The 18366-nt window shown below is 37.4% G+C and overlaps 5 protein-coding genes across 5 annotated transcripts; 4 read left to right on the top strand and 1 right to left on the bottom strand.

The window, feature by feature from the left end:
* Positions 1 to 28: 28 nt before the first annotated feature.
* On the top strand, positions 29 to 2257 carry MONOS_5661 (uncharacterized protein; the record flags this gene model as incomplete). The annotated part of the gene is made up of 4 exons (XM_067875830.1): positions 29 to 55; positions 131 to 227; positions 280 to 1396; positions 1594 to 2257. The coding sequence occupies 4 exons, from the start codon at positions 29 to 31 to the stop codon at positions 2255 to 2257; spliced, it is 1905 nt and encodes a 634-aa protein (XP_067724705.1).
* A 76-nt stretch (positions 2258 to 2333) lies between these two features.
* Positions 2334 to 6287, top strand: MONOS_5660 (putative Tau-tubulin kinase 1; the record flags this gene model as incomplete). Its single annotated transcript, XM_067875829.1, has 6 exons — positions 2334 to 2547; positions 2596 to 2683; positions 2756 to 2882; positions 2960 to 3064; positions 3189 to 3347; positions 3522 to 6287. 6 exons carry the CDS (start codon positions 2334 to 2336, stop codon positions 6195 to 6197), a joined length of 3369 nt encoding a protein of 1122 aa, XP_067724704.1. The 3' UTR covers positions 6198 to 6287.
* Positions 6288 to 7985: 1698 nt separating this feature from the next.
* MONOS_5659 (uncharacterized protein) lies at positions 7986 to 14219 on the bottom strand (the record flags this gene model as incomplete). The annotated part of the gene is made up of 1 exon (XM_067875827.1): positions 7986 to 14219. One exon carries the CDS (start codon positions 14217 to 14219, stop codon positions 8406 to 8408), a length of 5814 nt encoding a protein of 1937 aa, XP_067724703.1. The 3' UTR covers positions 7986 to 8405.
* A 698-nt stretch (positions 14220 to 14917) lies between these two features.
* On the top strand, positions 14918 to 16188 carry MONOS_5658 (uncharacterized protein; the record flags this gene model as incomplete). The annotated part of the gene is made up of 2 exons (XM_067875826.1): positions 14918 to 15253; positions 15298 to 16188. The coding sequence occupies 2 exons, from the start codon at positions 14918 to 14920 to the stop codon at positions 16186 to 16188; spliced, it is 1227 nt and encodes a 408-aa protein (XP_067724702.1).
* A 1229-nt stretch (positions 16189 to 17417) lies between these two features.
* MONOS_5657 (putative Uncharacterized transposase-like protein) lies at positions 17418 to 18230 on the top strand (the record flags this gene model as incomplete). Its single annotated transcript, XM_067875825.1, has 1 exon — positions 17418 to 18230. The coding sequence occupies one exon, from the start codon at positions 17418 to 17420 to the stop codon at positions 18228 to 18230; it is 813 nt and encodes a 270-aa protein (XP_067724701.1).
* Positions 18231 to 18366: the final 136 nt, after the last annotated feature.

Below are 18366 nucleotides of genomic sequence, written 5' to 3'. Positions count from 1 at the left end.
AAAAGAAACAAAACAAGATTCTTGCGAAATGCTTTCATCAGATGATCAATTATTTGTATAAAAATTTTTCCAAGTTTTTTGATAACGTTTATTATTTCTTTTGTTTTATTATTGTTGTTATATAATCTAGATTAAAAATCTTCCTTTTGCTGTGGATTTGCTAAATTCAAATGATGTTTCTGGAATTCAACAATTTTTAGATAAACTGAAATCCATTGTTATTCAAGGTTTTAGCCCTTTTTTATCAAAATTTTTCGTATTATTTATCCTTTTCATTAGAATTTGCTCCATTTTCCAAGATTTCAACTTCTGGAGTTGTTCCTTCTTTGATAAAATTTCTGAACTTCAGTTCTGTTCCTTCGATTCAGCTGTCGACTCTAATCATTTTTTCTAACTTGTCATCCGGAAGCACAAGTCAGTCTCTTCTTTTTTTGGATCAAGGGCTTTTGGCAGCGCTTCTTCCACTTTTTTCTTCAAGTTCAGAAATCAGAGGAAACGTTTGGTATATTCTTGCAAATTGCTGTGGAGATGCTGTTGGAAAATCATATGTTATCACCGAAAATGTGCTACACTCAATATTTCATGGACTAATGGAAGCAACTTCAAATGGCACAGCACCCATTCAAAAAAGCGAAGGTCGAGACATTGCCTTTTTCCTGAATAACTGTCTAAGTAGCCTTCAGTCTAGAAAGATGATAAGAGAGTTTCACTTAACAGAAGAAGAGAGAAGCAGATGGGAATCATCAGGCATTTACCGAGCGATAAAGGAGGCCATGACTCAAATGTCAGCAGGTGCGCACGGACTCGGAATGGCTGAATGCACATCGTCTTCCATAAGCACTACAAACACACAAGAGAAAAGTACAGCACCATTTCCTTTGAGTTCAGCACAGCCTTCAGCTGGAATCTTCTCTCAAGTTCAGCCATCAGGCAGTTTATCTGACTCAGATTCTCCTTTCAAGACATCAGCTCCCATTTCACCTTTTCCTTCAAGCACTTCACTCCAGTCATCAATTGCAGCTCCTTCATTGCCGGCAAACATTTTTTCTTTGTCTCCGCTTTATCACCTCGTTGCTTATTCCTTATGTTCTATTCTGCAAAGGGAAATTGACATTATGTTCTCTTTTTCGGCTTCTGCTTCTGCTTCTGCTTCATCCTCATCATCTGCAGCAACATCTTTCTCTTCTTCTTCCTCTTCTTCCTCTTCCTCTTCCTCTTCCTCTCCTTCTCCATCTGATTCAGCATCAACTAATTCAATGAAGCTTATAATTGAAAAAGAAGCAGTGATAGCAATTCGGGATATTCTTACTGCCTTTTTCAGCCTGACACACGAAGAAGAAGGAATTGAAGAGTCTTTTTTGGTGAAAGCTGACACGTTTCTGATAAAACTATGGAGGTTTGTTGCTCTCTGAACAAGAAGATGTTCATTGGAATTAGAATCCAACAAATAAATTTTTGTAATTCTGTTAATGTTTGGGCTATTTGTTATCAATGACGACATGAAAGTTTTTTGTCTTTGATGATTTCTTATCATAAAAATGTTCATTTTATTTTTCTGGTTCTTTTTGTATTTATTTACTGACTTTAAATTAGCATACCCAACTTATGTGATGAATACAAGCTTGTTTCCTTCTTTGCCAATCTGTCTGCCTCTTCTGACTGCCACATCCATCGCCTGATTGAAAATGGCGTAATTCCGCTCACGCTCTCCTCTGTGCTCTCCGCAGATTCTGTTGTGCGAAGGAAGAGCCTGATCATCTTGTCCAACATTGCTGCCACGAAAAACGGAGACAGGAAATTTCTGCTGACAGCAGGCGTTCTCTCCACAGCCATCACGACAATCAGAAGCGACCTGTCTGAAGTGAAGCTGGAGGCGCTGTATGTCATCAGCAACATTGTGAAATTGGAACCCCCTCAAACAGCTTATGCCATTGCTATGTTCAATGGGGGATCAATCTTTTCTGCTCTTTCTGTACCGATCAAAGGAGAGAAATCGGTTGATGTGTTGGGAATGGCACTGATGCTACTCAACAGTCTTTTACAAAAATCAAAGCAAGCAGCTGCTGAAGACGAAGCAAAATTATCATTTATCCTTCAAAAGGTTGAAGATTCTGAAATTCTGGAGAATGTTATGGTGCTCCAAAAGCATGATAACGACAATATTGCTGATTTTGCAGCAGCTATAACTTCACAATTCTATGTGGATGAAGAAAGTGCAGAAGATAATGAGATGGAAGATGATCAGCATATGACTTGAAAATGGGAATATGGTTCAGATCAAATACAAATATTAGGTGGCTTGGTACAGACTCTGGATCTTTGTTTAGTCCAGAATGTCACAACCCCTCAATCCGCTTGCGATCGGAACTGTAATTAAGCAACATTATACGTTGATAAAAAAGCTTGGGGAAGGATCTTTTGGAGAAATATTTCAAGGCGTATTTCAAAAAGATTCTTTTTCAAAAGAAATTGCATTAAAATTTGAGAAAGTTAAATCTCAGCGTATATTGTTGGCAACAGAAGTTAAAACTTTGAGAGCTGTTGCAGGTTATTGAAATGATTTCTTATTGTAAACATTTTTATTTTTGTTTTTAGGAAAGCCTCACTTCGCAAAATTTTATAGTTTTGGATCCTATGGAGACTATAGATTTGTTGCTATGGAATTACTGGGGCCAAGCTTAATGTTGGCAATTTTTTTTGAAGATTATTTACTTTTTATGAATTTTTATTTGAAAAATCGATTTTTGATAAATAGAGATCTTATAAATATTAAACCTCCATACAGATTTTCATTGAGAACAATTCTAAAAATTGGTATTCAGGCAGTTGAAGCTCTTCAGACACTTCATGGGGTCGGTTTAGTTCATCGCGATATAAAACCGGTAAAGATATTTTTTTATAATTCAAAAAAGCTTTGAATTGATTGTTTTACCTTTTACTGTCGGATTGTGATGTTCAGGGAAATTTTATAATTGGCAGAACTTCTGAAGGTTCTGGTATTATATACTTAATTGACTTTGGTTTATGCAAAGGCATAAATTACGTAGATGGAATGCCAACGCTTGTGTGCTTTTTTCTTATTAAGTTTCTTGTATTACAATTTGTAACAAATAATTCGTCTATGTTTGAAAAAAAAAAACAAAATTATCTTTAATGACTTTATGAATATCGTTTTTATATTAATTCAGCCGCCTTACTGCGGTAGTTTTCGAGGGACCCTTCGTTATGCTACTCTTAATGCCCATTATGGAAAGGAATTGGGAATGGCAGACGATTTGTTCTCACTTTTATATGTTTTGATTGAACTATACACGGGAAAACTTCCTTGGAGTTCTCTCTCAGACAAGGTATGAATAATGACTGTGTTGAGTGTGTTGAATGATGTGAGAGAAATAATTATAATGCAGCATGTATCGTTCGCTTTTTCCTTATTGCTTCTTATTGCAAATGCAATTTTATTCATTTTTATTTTTATTTTTCCTATGTTTGCTTCATTCCTTATGAATCAAATACACTCACAGGATCAAGTGCAGCACCTCAAAGAAAAATACCTTGGAGAGGATCTTGTTGCACCGCTGCCATATGAATTCGATCAGTTTCGTCTTTATCTCCTCACGCTCGACTACTCGAAAATACCTGACTACTCCCTCATCATCAACTTCTTCAAGAAAGCTGCCTCGACAAACGGGATTGATCTGAACGGCCCGTTTGATTGGCAGGTTTTATCAACTTCTTCTTCCTCCTCTTCTTCTTCCTCTTCCTCTTCTTCTGCCACTTCATCGAATAAAGGTGTGAACGGGTCTGCTGCTGCCATCGCATCAGCGCCTGGTGGCAGAGATGACAAATTAAAAGAAAAGGAAAAAGAGAAAGAAAGAAAGAGGGAAATTGAAAAGGGCAAAGAAGTGCCCAAAGACAAAGGAATAGAAAGAGCAGCTGGAAATGCTGAGAAAGCCAATATCGTTCAGAGGCTGGCGCAAGACAAAGAAGCTGAAAGGGCGAAAGAGCAGGAAGAGAAGCGAAGGCGAGAGAAAGTGAAGGCGCTTGGGCTGGTGATCCCTCCATTCAGCGGCAGGGCGTCGACACGCAACACAGCCACTGCAAATATCCATCCAAATGCATCAGCTTCATCTGGCTCGAGGAATAACCCCAGTCAAGAAATGAAGCATCCCTCTGAAACAAGTGCTGCTGCGAATGCAAATTCAAAACAGAACCAAAAAACAAACGAAGCAGAACTTCACACAAATGCTGCCTCGCCCAATGTGAATACGAGCGAGCAGGCTGCTTCTGCCTCTGCCTCTGCCTTTGCCTCTTTCACTTCATCGTCTTCAGATTCTTCATCATCTTCTTCTTCAGCATCCTCTTCTTCCTCTTCTTCTTCAGCATCAGCATCAACATCAACATCAACCACATCTCCAACACTCCCACCATCCACATCCATTTCACCAGCCATCGAAACTTCTGCTCCTCCTCCGTCTCAACAAAAACAAGCTTCAAACGAGCCACTTCGTTCTCAGCTCAGAAATGGAGCAGAATCATCAACACCTTCTGAGAAAGACGCTGTCAATAACCCCACAACCAAAGAGGAGAAACAGGAAGAAGCAAAAAGCGGAGAGAAAGTGTCGAAGGAGCGCACGTCACAGCGCGAAAAGGGAAGCCAGCTGAGTGCAGCAGAGAAGCGGCGGCAGATGCTGGAGCAGACGCAGAAGCTGATTGAGCGGGCGAAGGCGAAAGCGAAAGCGAAAGGCGAGCAGCCTGTAGACAGCACAACCAGGGCGCGGGACTATGAGAGAGAGAAAGCGTTTGAGGAGACGCTGGATGGCGGGTTTGTGATGCACCCGAGGTTTATCAAGCAGGAGGCGAAGAAGATGTACAGGCAGAACAACACACACTCCACACCACAGCTGCCTTCATCTGTCGTATCATCTTCTTCTTCTTCCTCCTCTCCCTCCTCTTCCTCCTCTTCATCATCATCATCATCATCATCACCTTCTTCTTCTTCTTCTCCAACAAACATATTATCTACCACTTCCCCTGGATTTTCACACTCAACTGACCAGAAGATAGCATTTGTCGAGTCTCCACTCATGGGGCGCCACGCTGTCTCTGGCGGCAGCATTTCCCAGCCGTTCTCTCCAGCTGGTGAACTTTCGCCTTTCTCTTCTCCTTCGCTCCATCCACAGCGTGTTCCGCCCATCACCATCTTCTCCCCTGCTCCGTCGCGCTATTCTGTGTACACCTCTTCTCTCCCTCCATCCACTATTTCTCCGGTCTTTTCTCCGAAGATGTTCCCTTCACAGCCTTTCCCCAGTGTGGATGCGAGTGACGGCACAGCTCTTTCTGGAAGCAACTCAATCGCCTCGCAGCCGCTGACAACTGGCCTGCCTGTTGGCACTCCTTTGAGCTATTCGTATCTTCCTTCTGCTTCTTCTGCTGCTTCTGTTGGAGCAAACATGACATCTTCATTCAACACTCTCCCTCAGATGCAGCAGCCTCAGGTGACATCAACCTCTTCCTCAGCTATTCCACTGCAGCTGTCATACACTTTATCTCCAACATTCTCTCGCCCCTTGTCCACTCACAATTCCTTGAACAACTTCTCTTCTGCTTCTCACAACGAGGCTGCGTTTCAACTCCAACAGCAACAACAACAACAACCTCAGCAATCGCCTTCTGCCTCCTTCGATCCATCACAGCCAGACGCAGCTCATTCACCGCAATACACCCGTTTTGCTCCGGCGCTTCTCTCGATTGTTCCTCCGGCGCCTCTTGACCAGCCGCTGGGGCTGATGCCAGCAGCTGAGGGCTCTCAGACAAAGCAGCAGTTTTCTGGGAGACTCAACTCGCAAATGAATTCCTCGCAGTTTGCCCCAACAAGCCCTTCCTTTTCTCCTTCCATGCTGCATTCACATTCACCTCGTGTATTTCCTGTGTTATCAACTCAGCCTCAAGCACAACCTTCTGCTCAGTCGCCTTCCTATCAGTCTATCTTCCCCACATTCTCTCCGAAGCAGGCTTCGATCAATTCACATCAGGCGCCTGCTCATTCCAATGCTCCAAGCACGACTAACATTGCTCCTCCTCAAACTATTTCTGATCCTTCTTCTTCTTCAAAAGACAAAAATCATTCAAATTCAGCAACAACAGCTGCACAGAATATGTCACCTGAAATATTAATACCTCCTGTTTCGCCCACATAAACTCGATTGCATTTCTTGTTTATATCTTTCAACCATTTCATAAATTGATTGAAAACAAAGAAAATAATTAAAGGATTTCATAGAAATTGCAAGCTCTGTTACTTTATTACCAATTTTGTATCATTTTCAAATGTTAAAAAAATGTAATACATAAATATTTAATCAAGTTCTGAATTATCAATGCGAACTTAAAAACAAAAATAACAAATGGAAATCTCAAAAAATAAAAAGTAATTAGAAATATGGATAATCCTTTTAGATATTAAACATTCGTTCGAATTTTGAACAAAATTTTTATCCAAACGGGATTATGAAAAAATGAGTTGCAAAATGGAGATTATTTTGAAAAAATTTTATTTATGTCTTGAAGACAAAAAAATTTTTTTTATTTTTTAAATTTTTTTATTAAATAATCCACTTTCTCTATAGATTTTTTATCAAAACTCGAGCAAAAGAATGATATCAAGAAGGATCAGCCCATGAATTTTCTTCAACTTTTCAATTTTGTTCATTAGAACGTGAATATATATGTGTGTCATTATTTTTGAAATCATAACTTTTTTCGGGGTGTTGATTTTTCAAAGATTGTTTGCCTTTGGGAGAAGATTTTGTATTCAAATGCTAAAATTATCACAACTTTTTCAAAAACAAATGCATGATCTGAAATAAAAATTAAGAAGTCTTGAATATGCCTGTTCACTTTTCAGTGTTCTTTTGTTGATATTCAAAAGAAATTTTCAAACCGAAAAATTTGAAAGAATAGATATGATTTGAAAAATTATTAACCATATGGGGCAAAATATTTTGATTCAAGCATTTTCATAGAAAAATTATACACTTTTCATGACTTTTAGAGAACAAAAAACACAATAAAAATAATTCTATTTTTTGACATTCGCAAAATGCTGGAGAGCTTTATGTTATGATTTCAACAAGGCCTGTTTGCGGATTTGAAAATCAAATTTATTTTGAAATCTGAGAAAGGGAAATAAAGTTATGAGCGAAGCAATTTTTTCATGCTTTGTGCATAAAAAGCTTGAAAGTCCGTATTTTTACCCAAATGAGTTCTGATTAATATATTTAGTCTTGAGTTATTCACCAAAAATTATTCAAAAACGAAAATTATTATTCGAAATCTGAAAACTTCAATTCAAAATCGAAAAAGAAGTTAATCAGTTCTAAATTTCAATTCAAATCAAAACCAAGGAAATTTTATTCTCACAAATATTGATAATCACAAATGTTGATTTATTAAAAATGTTTTTTTTCCATTTTTTTCAAATGTTTTCCATGATGAAGACAGATATGAATTGATCTTTAACTCAATAAGAATAATGATAATGTTCTATTTTATCAGTTAAAAATGCAGTTTATGAAATCGAAAACATTTCGTTTTCGATAAATGAAATAAATTTCTGTCTTTTTGTGCACAAAACAAGATCATGAACTATTTTATCACTTTCATTTTTTTCTCAAATTCCTTATTATCTCCTGAATACATGTGAAGAGTTCAATTATAATTCAGTTTTATCCTATTTTCACTATTTCACACAATCAAATACATCAAAAAACATTAAAAAAATATTTTTTTGATTGAAAATATTAGATTTCTCAGATCATTCTCAAAATGAAAAGCAACTGATACGAGTTTGAATTTTGAAGATTTCTCAAAACTTATGATGATCAATGAATTTTCGATATTGAATTAAATAATTTCGATTTCAAACATAACTTTTTCGATCTTGAATAATTTTTGGTGGAATCACACATATTGGAAAAAAAAAGATTCCTGTGCAAAAAATATTTATTACATTGATTGATGAAAAATTCAAGAATAGATTTCATTATGGCCAATTATTAATACATATACAATACAGAGAAAATATGTCTTAAAACATACAATGAAACAAATCACAATTTCCATTTCAAGAAAACACATAACATAATTATTAACCCACATAACCAATTAAACATGTATAAATCTCATTGAATATGCATAAATAACAACAATATAAACATATATAGGGTTCCTTCTCAAATTAACATTTTCACTTGAAGCCAGCGGCATCCATCCAGCTGGCTCGACAATTACAAAATAACACAACTAATTTCATCATTTTTTAAGCATTTCCTTTTTTCCAAATAATTTCATATCAGATATTAATTTCATCTTCCTCCATTATCCTTAAATAATGCCAACATTCAAAATTAATACATGGATGTTTTTATTGAGTTTGAAATTCTTTCAATCCCCTCTTCATTCTCTCCTTTATTCCCTCCCTTGCCATCTTCACATTCTTCACATATTTCGTTTGTCAAATCAATCGCATCCGATATTGTAAACCGTATTGCATTTCCCATAAACCCCGTAACAAACTGTCTCTTTATTGAATTCAGTTCCGGCCTTTTCGCTTCATCATGAGAAAGTGCCATCTCAACCATCTCTTTCAATTCACTCCCTTCAAGTGCTTTTGTTCCCGGTCTCTCTCCGTTCTTGATCTTCTGTCCAGCAATCACCGCCTCATACTCCCCAAACGGTATCTCCAGTGTCAAGCACTCCCACAATATCATTCCAATAGAGAACACCACTGACTTTTTTGTTGCTCCAATATTTTTGTTCATCAACAGCTCTGGAGCCTTCCACCTCAGATACTCATCAATGTTGTCATCTTCATCCTCAAATGCTGATGAAGGAAGAGAGTCTCTATCATCATCACCATCGTCGTCGCTTACAGATGTGACAACAGTTGATGAAGAGATGGATGAGGAATCTGAATCATCATCAGAAGATAAGTCAGAGTGCATCATAATGCAAATGACCATATGTTCTGAGAACAGCACCATGTGAGGGCTCAGATTGGCAAGTGACTGAAGTGGGTTTTCCATCTCATCAAATGAGTGGAGTGCGAGATTAGCCACCCAGAACAGGATCTGAGCAGCTGTTTGCTCCCTCTCCTTCAGAGTTCCTATTGCCATCTCCTTCTTCTCGTTCCTCCCGTGAAGCAGCATGAACAGCGAATCCCTCAAGTCCACAATCAGCTTCTCGTGCGGCGAGGAGCAGGCCATTGCATCCACCAGATTGGACATGGATGATGTGGTTGGGCACAGATCTTCTCCCCGAACAAATGTGGAATCTGAATCAGTTGTTGAAGTTGATGAAATGGAAAGTGAAGGTGCTCGCTTTCTTGTCTCTTCTTCTTCAACCTTCTCCAGCATCCATTCTGGAATCTTGTCAGAGTCTCTTCCCAAAATGTATTCAGTCGATCCACTCTCACTCAACAAATGCTCTGATGACTCTGAATGCTGCAGACTTTTCGCATACACCCTCTTCTTAATCCTCTCATCGTTCTTCTTCTCTGCCTCCTTCTCAGCTCTCCTCCACTGCTCCTCGGGTGACATCTCCATCGTCACCATCTCAAATGCCTTCTGATCCTTCCTCGTTGTGTCTTCCACAATTTCTTCCAATTCTTCTGTTCTTCTCTTTTGCTTTCTCCATCTCACAGATGCAACAATAAATCCGATCAGAACAAACAAAAACAGTACAATAAATATGACTGCAATTATTATGGCCCATGATGATTTTGTTCCATTCCCTCCTTTAACCAGTAACTCATTTCCATTGCTTTTTGATTCGCTTCTGTTCTTCACAATTAGTGATTCAGTGGATGATGGTGCATTCATTTTACCAAACAGAATCCTTACTTCAACTTTTGTCTCATCATCCTTCCATCTAGATCCAGATTGTTCTATGACACAATGAACTTCATTCTCATCAATAAAACTCTCGTCACCATGAAGTTCCTTCACAACTTCATGAACAACTCCTTCGGTAAATGTGATCTGTGTCGAGAGGTTACACGGAAGAAGAAGATCTCCCCTCATAATTAATTTTATCATTCTTCCTTCTTCACTCGCTTTTACTGACTCCAAAATTGGAATGAACAAAGCAGAAGGTCTTCCTTCCGCAATCCCCTTCAGTTTGCATCCTTGGTCCAGAATCCATATCGATGAATTATCCTTCGATCCATCTCCCCCTTTCACACTCACAACATTCAATTCCCCATTCCCTGCGCAGATCACATTCCTTCGAGCTGATGGATATCCCTCAATTGACGGGTTGTTGTTCTCAAATTCTCCTTTCTCAATCTTCACACTTCCTCCACTCACCCACAACCCACCTGCTTTGCTATTTCTGATTGCTGTTTCCCTCATTTTCACATAGCTGTTTTCAGCATCAATCAATGATCCATTCCATCCACAGATCTCTTTCCTGTTCATTTTGTCATTTCTTTTCCTTCTCACTTCACCATTCTTTTCTCCATCAAATACACATGCCTCAATACTCACATTCTTGCACCCACTGATCTGCATCACGCTTCCCTTATCCTCCAAATTTGAGCATTTTCCAAACGAGTTGTTCAGCACACTCACTTCTTGCTCAATGTAATCCATCGAAATCGCACACCCTTCTGACAATAGTGTTGCATTTTCAACGATCATCTCTTTCATCTGCACTTTAACTTTCTTCCCAAAACAAACCACTCCCTTATTCCTGCTCTCAATGTTGCTAATTGAGATCTGATACATTTCAATATCACAATCCAAATACGCTAAAAAAATTGCTTTTGATACGTTCATGCTTGTAAATGAACATTTCATCATTTCCAGTTCTCCGCCTTCCACTTCAACAACTGTGCTGTTTAATCGCATCATCATTCCAACACTCTTCCACAAACACTCACTCATTCCTAATGATCCATTCTTCACTTTCATGATACTTGTGTGCTCTGTTTCAAACAAACCACCAAACTCAAACACACACCTCTCAACGACACTTTCATTCACAAACTCAACAATGCTTTTCTCATTATCAGTTTTTTCGATCTTCACTGTCAAATGAATCGTTGCTCGTATCTTCTTCATTGGTTTCACTTCAAGATCCCCAATCACACATTCTCCTCCAATCATCCCTTCTCCATCAATTAGAACAACATTCATCACATCCTTTTGAATGTGCTGCAATGCGCACTCAAGGCTCAAACATGAATTGTTCTGTGATCCACACTGCCTTCCATTCATTCCATTTCCACTCATAAACACCTGTGTCGCTTTGAAAAAAGTGATTAAAGGAATTAAGTCAACGTTCTCATTCCCAACCAAATCGCTCCCACAGATAGAGTTGTTCAATTTCAGAGCACCTTGGCTGAAATCAAGAACAAAGAATGATTCATTGATCTGATGTTCAATTGAATGGCAATTGATAAATACATCTTTCCCCACAAACGCATCGTTCATCGAGAATGTGATATTCTCAATGAGCATTCTAAGCGGGAATATTGTAGGTTCAACATTTGTCCCATTTGATTCAGTGGCATCAATCATCAATCCTCCACCTTTTCCATTCAGTATTGAGCATGTGCACAAGCAAAATACGCATTCATTTACCTTCAATTCAGATTCTCCACCTATCAAATGAATTTTCATTCCTCCTCCATTCCCTTCAATGCATTCGCATCCTTCCATTGAAATATTCCTCACAGAAAACGATTCTCCCTCCTTCACTTCTTTCTCCACTATTCCATCTCCTTCTAATCTCTTCACATTCCGAACTGTCATATTCGATATTAAACTTTCTCCAATAGTAGAAAATGATGATGATTGCAACTCTGATAATAGCGACTGTGAAAAATTCATGTTTCTGATCTCAACTCCATTAATTAATAGCTGTGAAAAATGCTCAACAAGTACAAAGGAGGAGAATGCATTTCCACCTAAACATGAACTTATCAGAATATCTTCCAACGAAAGTATTCCATTCCCTCCTGATACCATAAATACATTAGGCGAAGGAATATTTGTTGAATTCTGATCGATTCCCAGATGCATCACTTTTAAATGGCCCGTTGACACACTAAATAGCGTTGTCGAAAGCGAAGAAAGTGAATTCATTCCAATAAAACTCACAGAACTGCCACCTCCGACAATAACAAAGTTTCTCTCTCCAATAACAATTGTTGCATTATCCACCCCATGATTCCGGCTTAGAACAGTAATTGTGCAATTCATTTGTTTCATGCTATTTTTAATTGCAGTTGCAAATGTTTTGCATGGGGAAGTTTTTTTTGCTCCGCAATACTCAAGGTTTCTGTATTCAAGTGCATCAACAAAAAGATCTCTTATTCCAAATTTCAACCAATCTTGCTTTTCTGTTTCCTGAAATTTGTTAGAAGTCCCATTTGTATATTCATAATACAATCTTCTATTATTTGAACTCGTTGTATAGCATTCATTGAATGGGCTTCCTGTATCCAAATATTGATTGAAGTGATCTATATAGCAAACGTTGAAGCCTCCACATGACGAATAACTTGTGACTGTACACAACTGAAAGTATAAAAAAACACAATAATAATGATCACTTGGCTCAATTGTTTGATATGGATTGAGATACAGTCCTCCGCCATTTGTTGACGCGTTGCACGAAATGAACAGGATGTTCCTCATTTTAAATTTAGCCGGAATATTTGAACAATACATGCCTCCGCCATTTGAATGTGTTAGATAGCACGAAGAGAATGAGCACTCAAACACGTACGAGTTCTCGCCAACATCATTTTCTGTTCCAAAAGATTCTATTTCTATGTTCGGGAAAAAATTAAGATGAATGCCACCTCCATCAAAGCTAGCCTCACATTTTTGGAGCTCACACCCACTGATCTTGACAAATGTTGAAATAGAATAAGCAAGCATTCCCCCTCCACCCATATTTTTTGCAATGCAAGAATTGAATGAATTATTTTCGATTTGAACAGATTTTAGAGTATGACACATGATTGCTCCTCCAGCATAATGCGCATAGCAGTCATTGAATGAACAATATTGTACCGAAAGTGTTCCCGATACCATGTTATGCATGTATATTGCCCCTCCATTTGAAGCGCTATCTTCATATGAACGATTTTCTCCTGTTGTTTTTGACCCATTCCACTCACACCAAGTGAATGAATTCGCCCCATTTTCTGTAATCTGCTGTCTCACTTGTTTCGATGGATTCCCCTCACTCCCGCTGACTGCAACATTCTGTGATCGATAGCACCTGACAAATGAGGTGTTTGAGGCAGCCAAGGATGATGAGGGGCTGTTGAGTGACGGGACAATGCCCCCATCATAAACATCCCACACTGATACAAACTCACACCCACTCATCAGAAACGAGGTTTGGCTCAGCCCTTCAGCCATATATGCTGTTTTCGATGGACTAGTGGAAATGTTAAAGAAGATCAGTTGGGAGAGTGATATTAGGGAAATGAATGAAGCCGAGAGGAATGGAGCTGAAGATACACAAAAAGAAGAGAAACATGACAAATACACGCAAACACGTCCGAAACCCGCAACTTTGTGTTCAGACTGTTTTGATCCAAAAAGAGGCGGAAAATTAAAAGATGAAAATCGAGTTGTCGAACCGAGAGAAATATTAGCCAATATTGCACAACCTCCCTGCAACTCCAATGGTGAAATTCCACTCTCCATTGCCACTTCACACTCATCCACAACAACACTGCTCCCTTTGCAAACTCCGATTGCACACCTTTCCTTTTCAGAAATCATCACAAACTCACTCAATATAACTGACGAGTTCATCAGAATCATGCATCCCTTGATCCTACTCTCCTTTAAACTGCCAACATATTCATATTTATTTGTGCTGTATTCAAAATCTTCGAAAAAATTTTTTATAGCTCCTTTTTCAAGTGCATTCTTCTCTTTTCTCAAATCATTGTGCTTCCCCTCTTTTCTTGTTTCTATGGAAGAATCATACCGATAAAACGTATTCCCAAAATTTGCGTCAGTAGCTTCCATAGAACACTTGTTGTTAAAAGACAAAGGCTCATCTTCAATAATCTTTTTCTCATCTTTTCCCTGACTATTTTCGGAAGCCCCAAAATATGAAGTTTCTGTGCGCATGCTTTGGTACTGCAAATTTAATCCAAGGGCTATAGCAAGCAAAACGATGTTGCTCATTTTTGGAAAGCAAATCTTTCTTTTCGTTTTCTCCTTTTCCAAACTAATAAACATATGGGATATGATCTCTTTCACTATTTTTTTCAATAATTCACAGTTAACATTTCATTTCAAAATTAATTTGAATAATTGTTTTGGAATTAGATGCGAAAATTTGCGCTTATCATTTTCGTGCGGTTCAGATGAAAAATTACCGTAATTGGCATTCTGGCAAAACAAGAAAAAAAGACATGTTCTTTTTTAATTATTTGTTGATTCTGTCTAACAATTGCAATGTTCCGTCGCAAAAGCTTTATAAAAGAATATGAGGAAAAGCACTGTCAACTTCATTTGTTGAAACTTTCATTGAAGGATAGGGTCAGTTATTAATCGGGACCTTTTTTTTTTAACGGTGCCGAAATTTTTAAAAAGAAAATTAAAATTCCCACTTTTTATATATTTATAAACATTATCAGTATATAAGCAAACCCTGAAAATTAGGATAATTACATTTGAATACGAAGCCTATTTCCAATGGGGGGGAGATGGGGGGGTTAATCCCTTCCATCGAAAAAAATAAATAAATAGGTGGGTAACAAGGGGTATAAAACCATTTAAATTCGTATTGAATGTAAATAAAAATTTAATTTCAATGAAAATTGAAAATTAAAATTAATTAATTAATAAATTGGACATAAGATCATAACCATAATAAAAAAATGAAAATTGCTGTGGAACAAAAGAGAATTGCTGGACAAAGGAAATTACGTGCTGCAATGAAATCTTTCGACTACAGAAGGATTGACAATCGGCTGGAACGGATGGCGCGCATTGTGGTTGATGGAGTTGTCAGGATTACAGACGCTATTAACTCCATGGAATTCTCACGAAAAAGGATCAAAAACGCTGTTCGGGCGCTGAGAAGCAAAAGGCTGGTTTCAAAAGTGGGAAGACCGCAATTTGTTATAGGAGACAAAGAACAAATTGTTCTGGATGAAATAATCATTGAATCAAGATCTGGAAGCTGTTTGCCTATACGGAAAGTTCGCGAACTGGTTTGTTGTTGTTAAATAATTAATAATTCTAATAAATATATTAGATGGAAAATGTAATAAATGATACAGACGACGAAGACGCCCCATACGTTAACGTTTCAATGGCTACGGCTTACCAGTTTGTTAAGCGCCATCCAGAGCTAAAGAGAAGTTCGCCGAAAAATGTTGATGTTAATCGCCTTGCGGTGTCGTGCCAAAGTGTTCTGCAGCCCTGGTATTCATTGCTGGACGGCTTACATGAAAAAAATGAATACTGCAAAGAACTGATATTTAATATGGATGAGTCTTCACTGAGAGTTCCTACCAATTCTAAGCTGAGCGTGGTTCATCCAAAAAATGAAAATCCAGGATTTCGCAAAGAACCACCGAAAATGGCGAATTCGACTCTGGTCGCTGCTGTGGCTGCTGATGGATTTGCACTTCCTTCTGTGATTCTATGGCCTAGCAAAAGTCTACCTGATGAAATGAAGCCGCTGTTGTCACAGACTTTGGATATCTGGCCGAACGGAAGTGGTTGGATGGGCTGCAATCAATTCAAAAAATACGCACTTTCAACACTCCTTCAAGGAATAATCGATCGCAGAAAGCGCATGTCACTGGAAAACTCTCGCTGCTTGCTTCTCATCGACTCACACATTTCTCGCGCAGATCCAACAATCTGGAGAGAATTTCAAAAAGAAAATATCGACGTCATCACCTTCATTCCTTACAGCACACATATCGCACAGCCTCTTGACAGAGGAGTCTTCGCTGTTCTGAAAACAGAGTTGCAAACAAAATATGAACCTCCATCTTCATCGACATCTTCATCGAAAAGAACAGCTCTTGTGGATGTTCTCCCTCAAGCAATTCATACTGCCCTCTCACCTGCTGTCATTAAAAAGCCTTCGCAACGAGTGGAGTTCTTCATAACGAATCTGGGCCGATTCTCATGAAGCTGCCAGAAACATCGGAATATCAACCTTCAACTCATTCAAACAGATTCGACTTCTATGGCAAATTAATTACTGATGAGAAGCTACTGAATGATTGGTATGAACATTTGGGAATTAAAGAAGAAGAAAAAGAAGAAAAAGAAGAAAAAGTTGACGATGAAAAGAATTCTTCTGAAGAAATGAAAAAAGAAGAGCAAAAAGACGATAATGAGTTAAAGTCTTTAGTTGAAATGAAAAAAATAAAGAGAAAATTTGAAGTGAAAGATGATGATCATGAAAATGAAAAGGAAGAAATCAATGTAATTGAAAGAAAAAAAGGAAAAAGAAAAGTTATACGTAAATTGGATTCGTCATTTGTGTTTTTTTAATTTTTATTTAATTTTTTTTCACATCAAAAAAAAAAGGTCCCAATAAAAAAAAAGGGTCCCGATAAATAACTGACCCTATTCATTGCTAATAAGAAAACTGTGAAAAACATGTGGAATAAACATTTTCTGAACAAATTCATTTGAAAAGTCAAATTAAAGTGTTTATTTTCAATTCATGCCAACAGAAAAAATTGTTTGTGATATCAACAAGAAAGTTATTTCGATGCATGAAACTTTGATATCATGTAATGAGATTATTGTTTTAGCAATTGAATAAATGCTCTGTCCTATTTTGGTTTTTTCCAGAAACAGAATTGATCAAGTCGATGTGAGACTTTATTTCGTTTAAAACTGAAATAAAACATAACAAAAAAAAAAAAAAAAAAAAAAAAAAAAAAAAAAAAAAAAAAAAATCCCTTTCAGCTTTTTTCCATTTTTAATATCATAGAATGGGCAAATGTCACCTTTGGTGGACCTAATTTTTTTTGAATAAAGTGTATTGTTAACTAATAAAAAGTGTTAATATGTGATGTTTAATGTGAATTGAAGTGCGGAAATGTGTTTATAAATAAAAAAAATAATGGAAAAATTTTCGAATTTATGTATGTGATCATTATTTCTTCTGTTTGATCGAAACTTCAAATGAATCGAAAAGAAGTTCATAAGCTATTTAAGACATTTTTGAACGAAAATAAAGCGTGGCAATGGATGTTTGGAACCATACTGAAAGGAAAAGTCCCTCGATGCAGGAGACACAGAACTCCAATGAATTTTATCAGAGAGAAAACAGGGAAGAAGTATTGGAGATGCCAAAAATGTAGGGTGAAACGTTCATTATTCCATGGAAGTCAGTTTCACAAAATGCACATCAAAATAGGAAAAGTGCTGATGATTATTCTCTTTTTTTGGATTGGAATGACCATCAAACATGGAAGTCTTCTACTCAATATTCACAGGCACTCAGTCGGTTTTTGGTACAGCGCATGCAGATATGCTTGCACACAATACCTTATAAACAAGCCCATTCAACTTGGAGGTGAAGGCAAGACAGTAGAAATAGATGAATGCTTATTACGTCGAAGAAAATATCGAAGAGGAAGATACAAGAGGCAACAATGGATTTTTGGAGCAATTGAAAGAAGAGAGGGTCTGCAAGTTGGAAAAAAAATGCTATGGATCGTCAAAGATCGTTCTCGAAACTCTTTGTTGCCAATTATAAAACAGCACATATTGCCTGGAACGACTGTAATGAGTGATTCTTGGAGAGCATATGGAACATTAGCAAAAGAAGGCTATATTCATAAAATTGTTGTGCACGATCGACACTATGTGGATCCTGCAACTGGAGCATGCACTAACACTGTTGAAGGGATGTGGCATCATTTCAGAGAGTTTCTACCTGTTTCTGGAATGAGAGATGCATTTATTCAAGACTATATTTCTTCATTCATTGTCAAAAATTGCTTCAATTTGACCTTTTCTGAATTTGTTGAGTTGGTTTACAAAAAACATGAAGAAATTGATGAAGACGATGATAATGATGAAAATAACGAGGAACCAAATTTGCCAGATATTGATGACATTATTGAGAACAACTCTGAAAACTACTCTCTTTCGAGTTCTGATGAATTTGGAGCTGGTGATGGCGCATCAGCTTCAGAATATACAGAATAATTATTTTTTATATAATTTTTTTTTGAAAAAAATTTATTTTTATTTTTTTGATTATAGCAACTTTCCGCACACATTTAACAAGTATTAATAATATATAAATTGCTTCTTTTTAATTATCATTAAAAATATGCAAAAA

Source organism: Monocercomonoides exilis (assembly GCF_001643675.1).
Source record: "Monocercomonoides exilis strain PA203 chromosome Unknown scaffold32-1190040, whole genome shotgun sequence".
Classification (NCBI taxonomy): Eukaryota; Preaxostyla; order Oxymonadida; family Polymastigidae; genus Monocercomonoides; species Monocercomonoides exilis.
The sequence above is the reverse complement of the archived record's forward strand: the minus strand, read 5'-3'. Positions and strand labels throughout refer to the sequence as shown.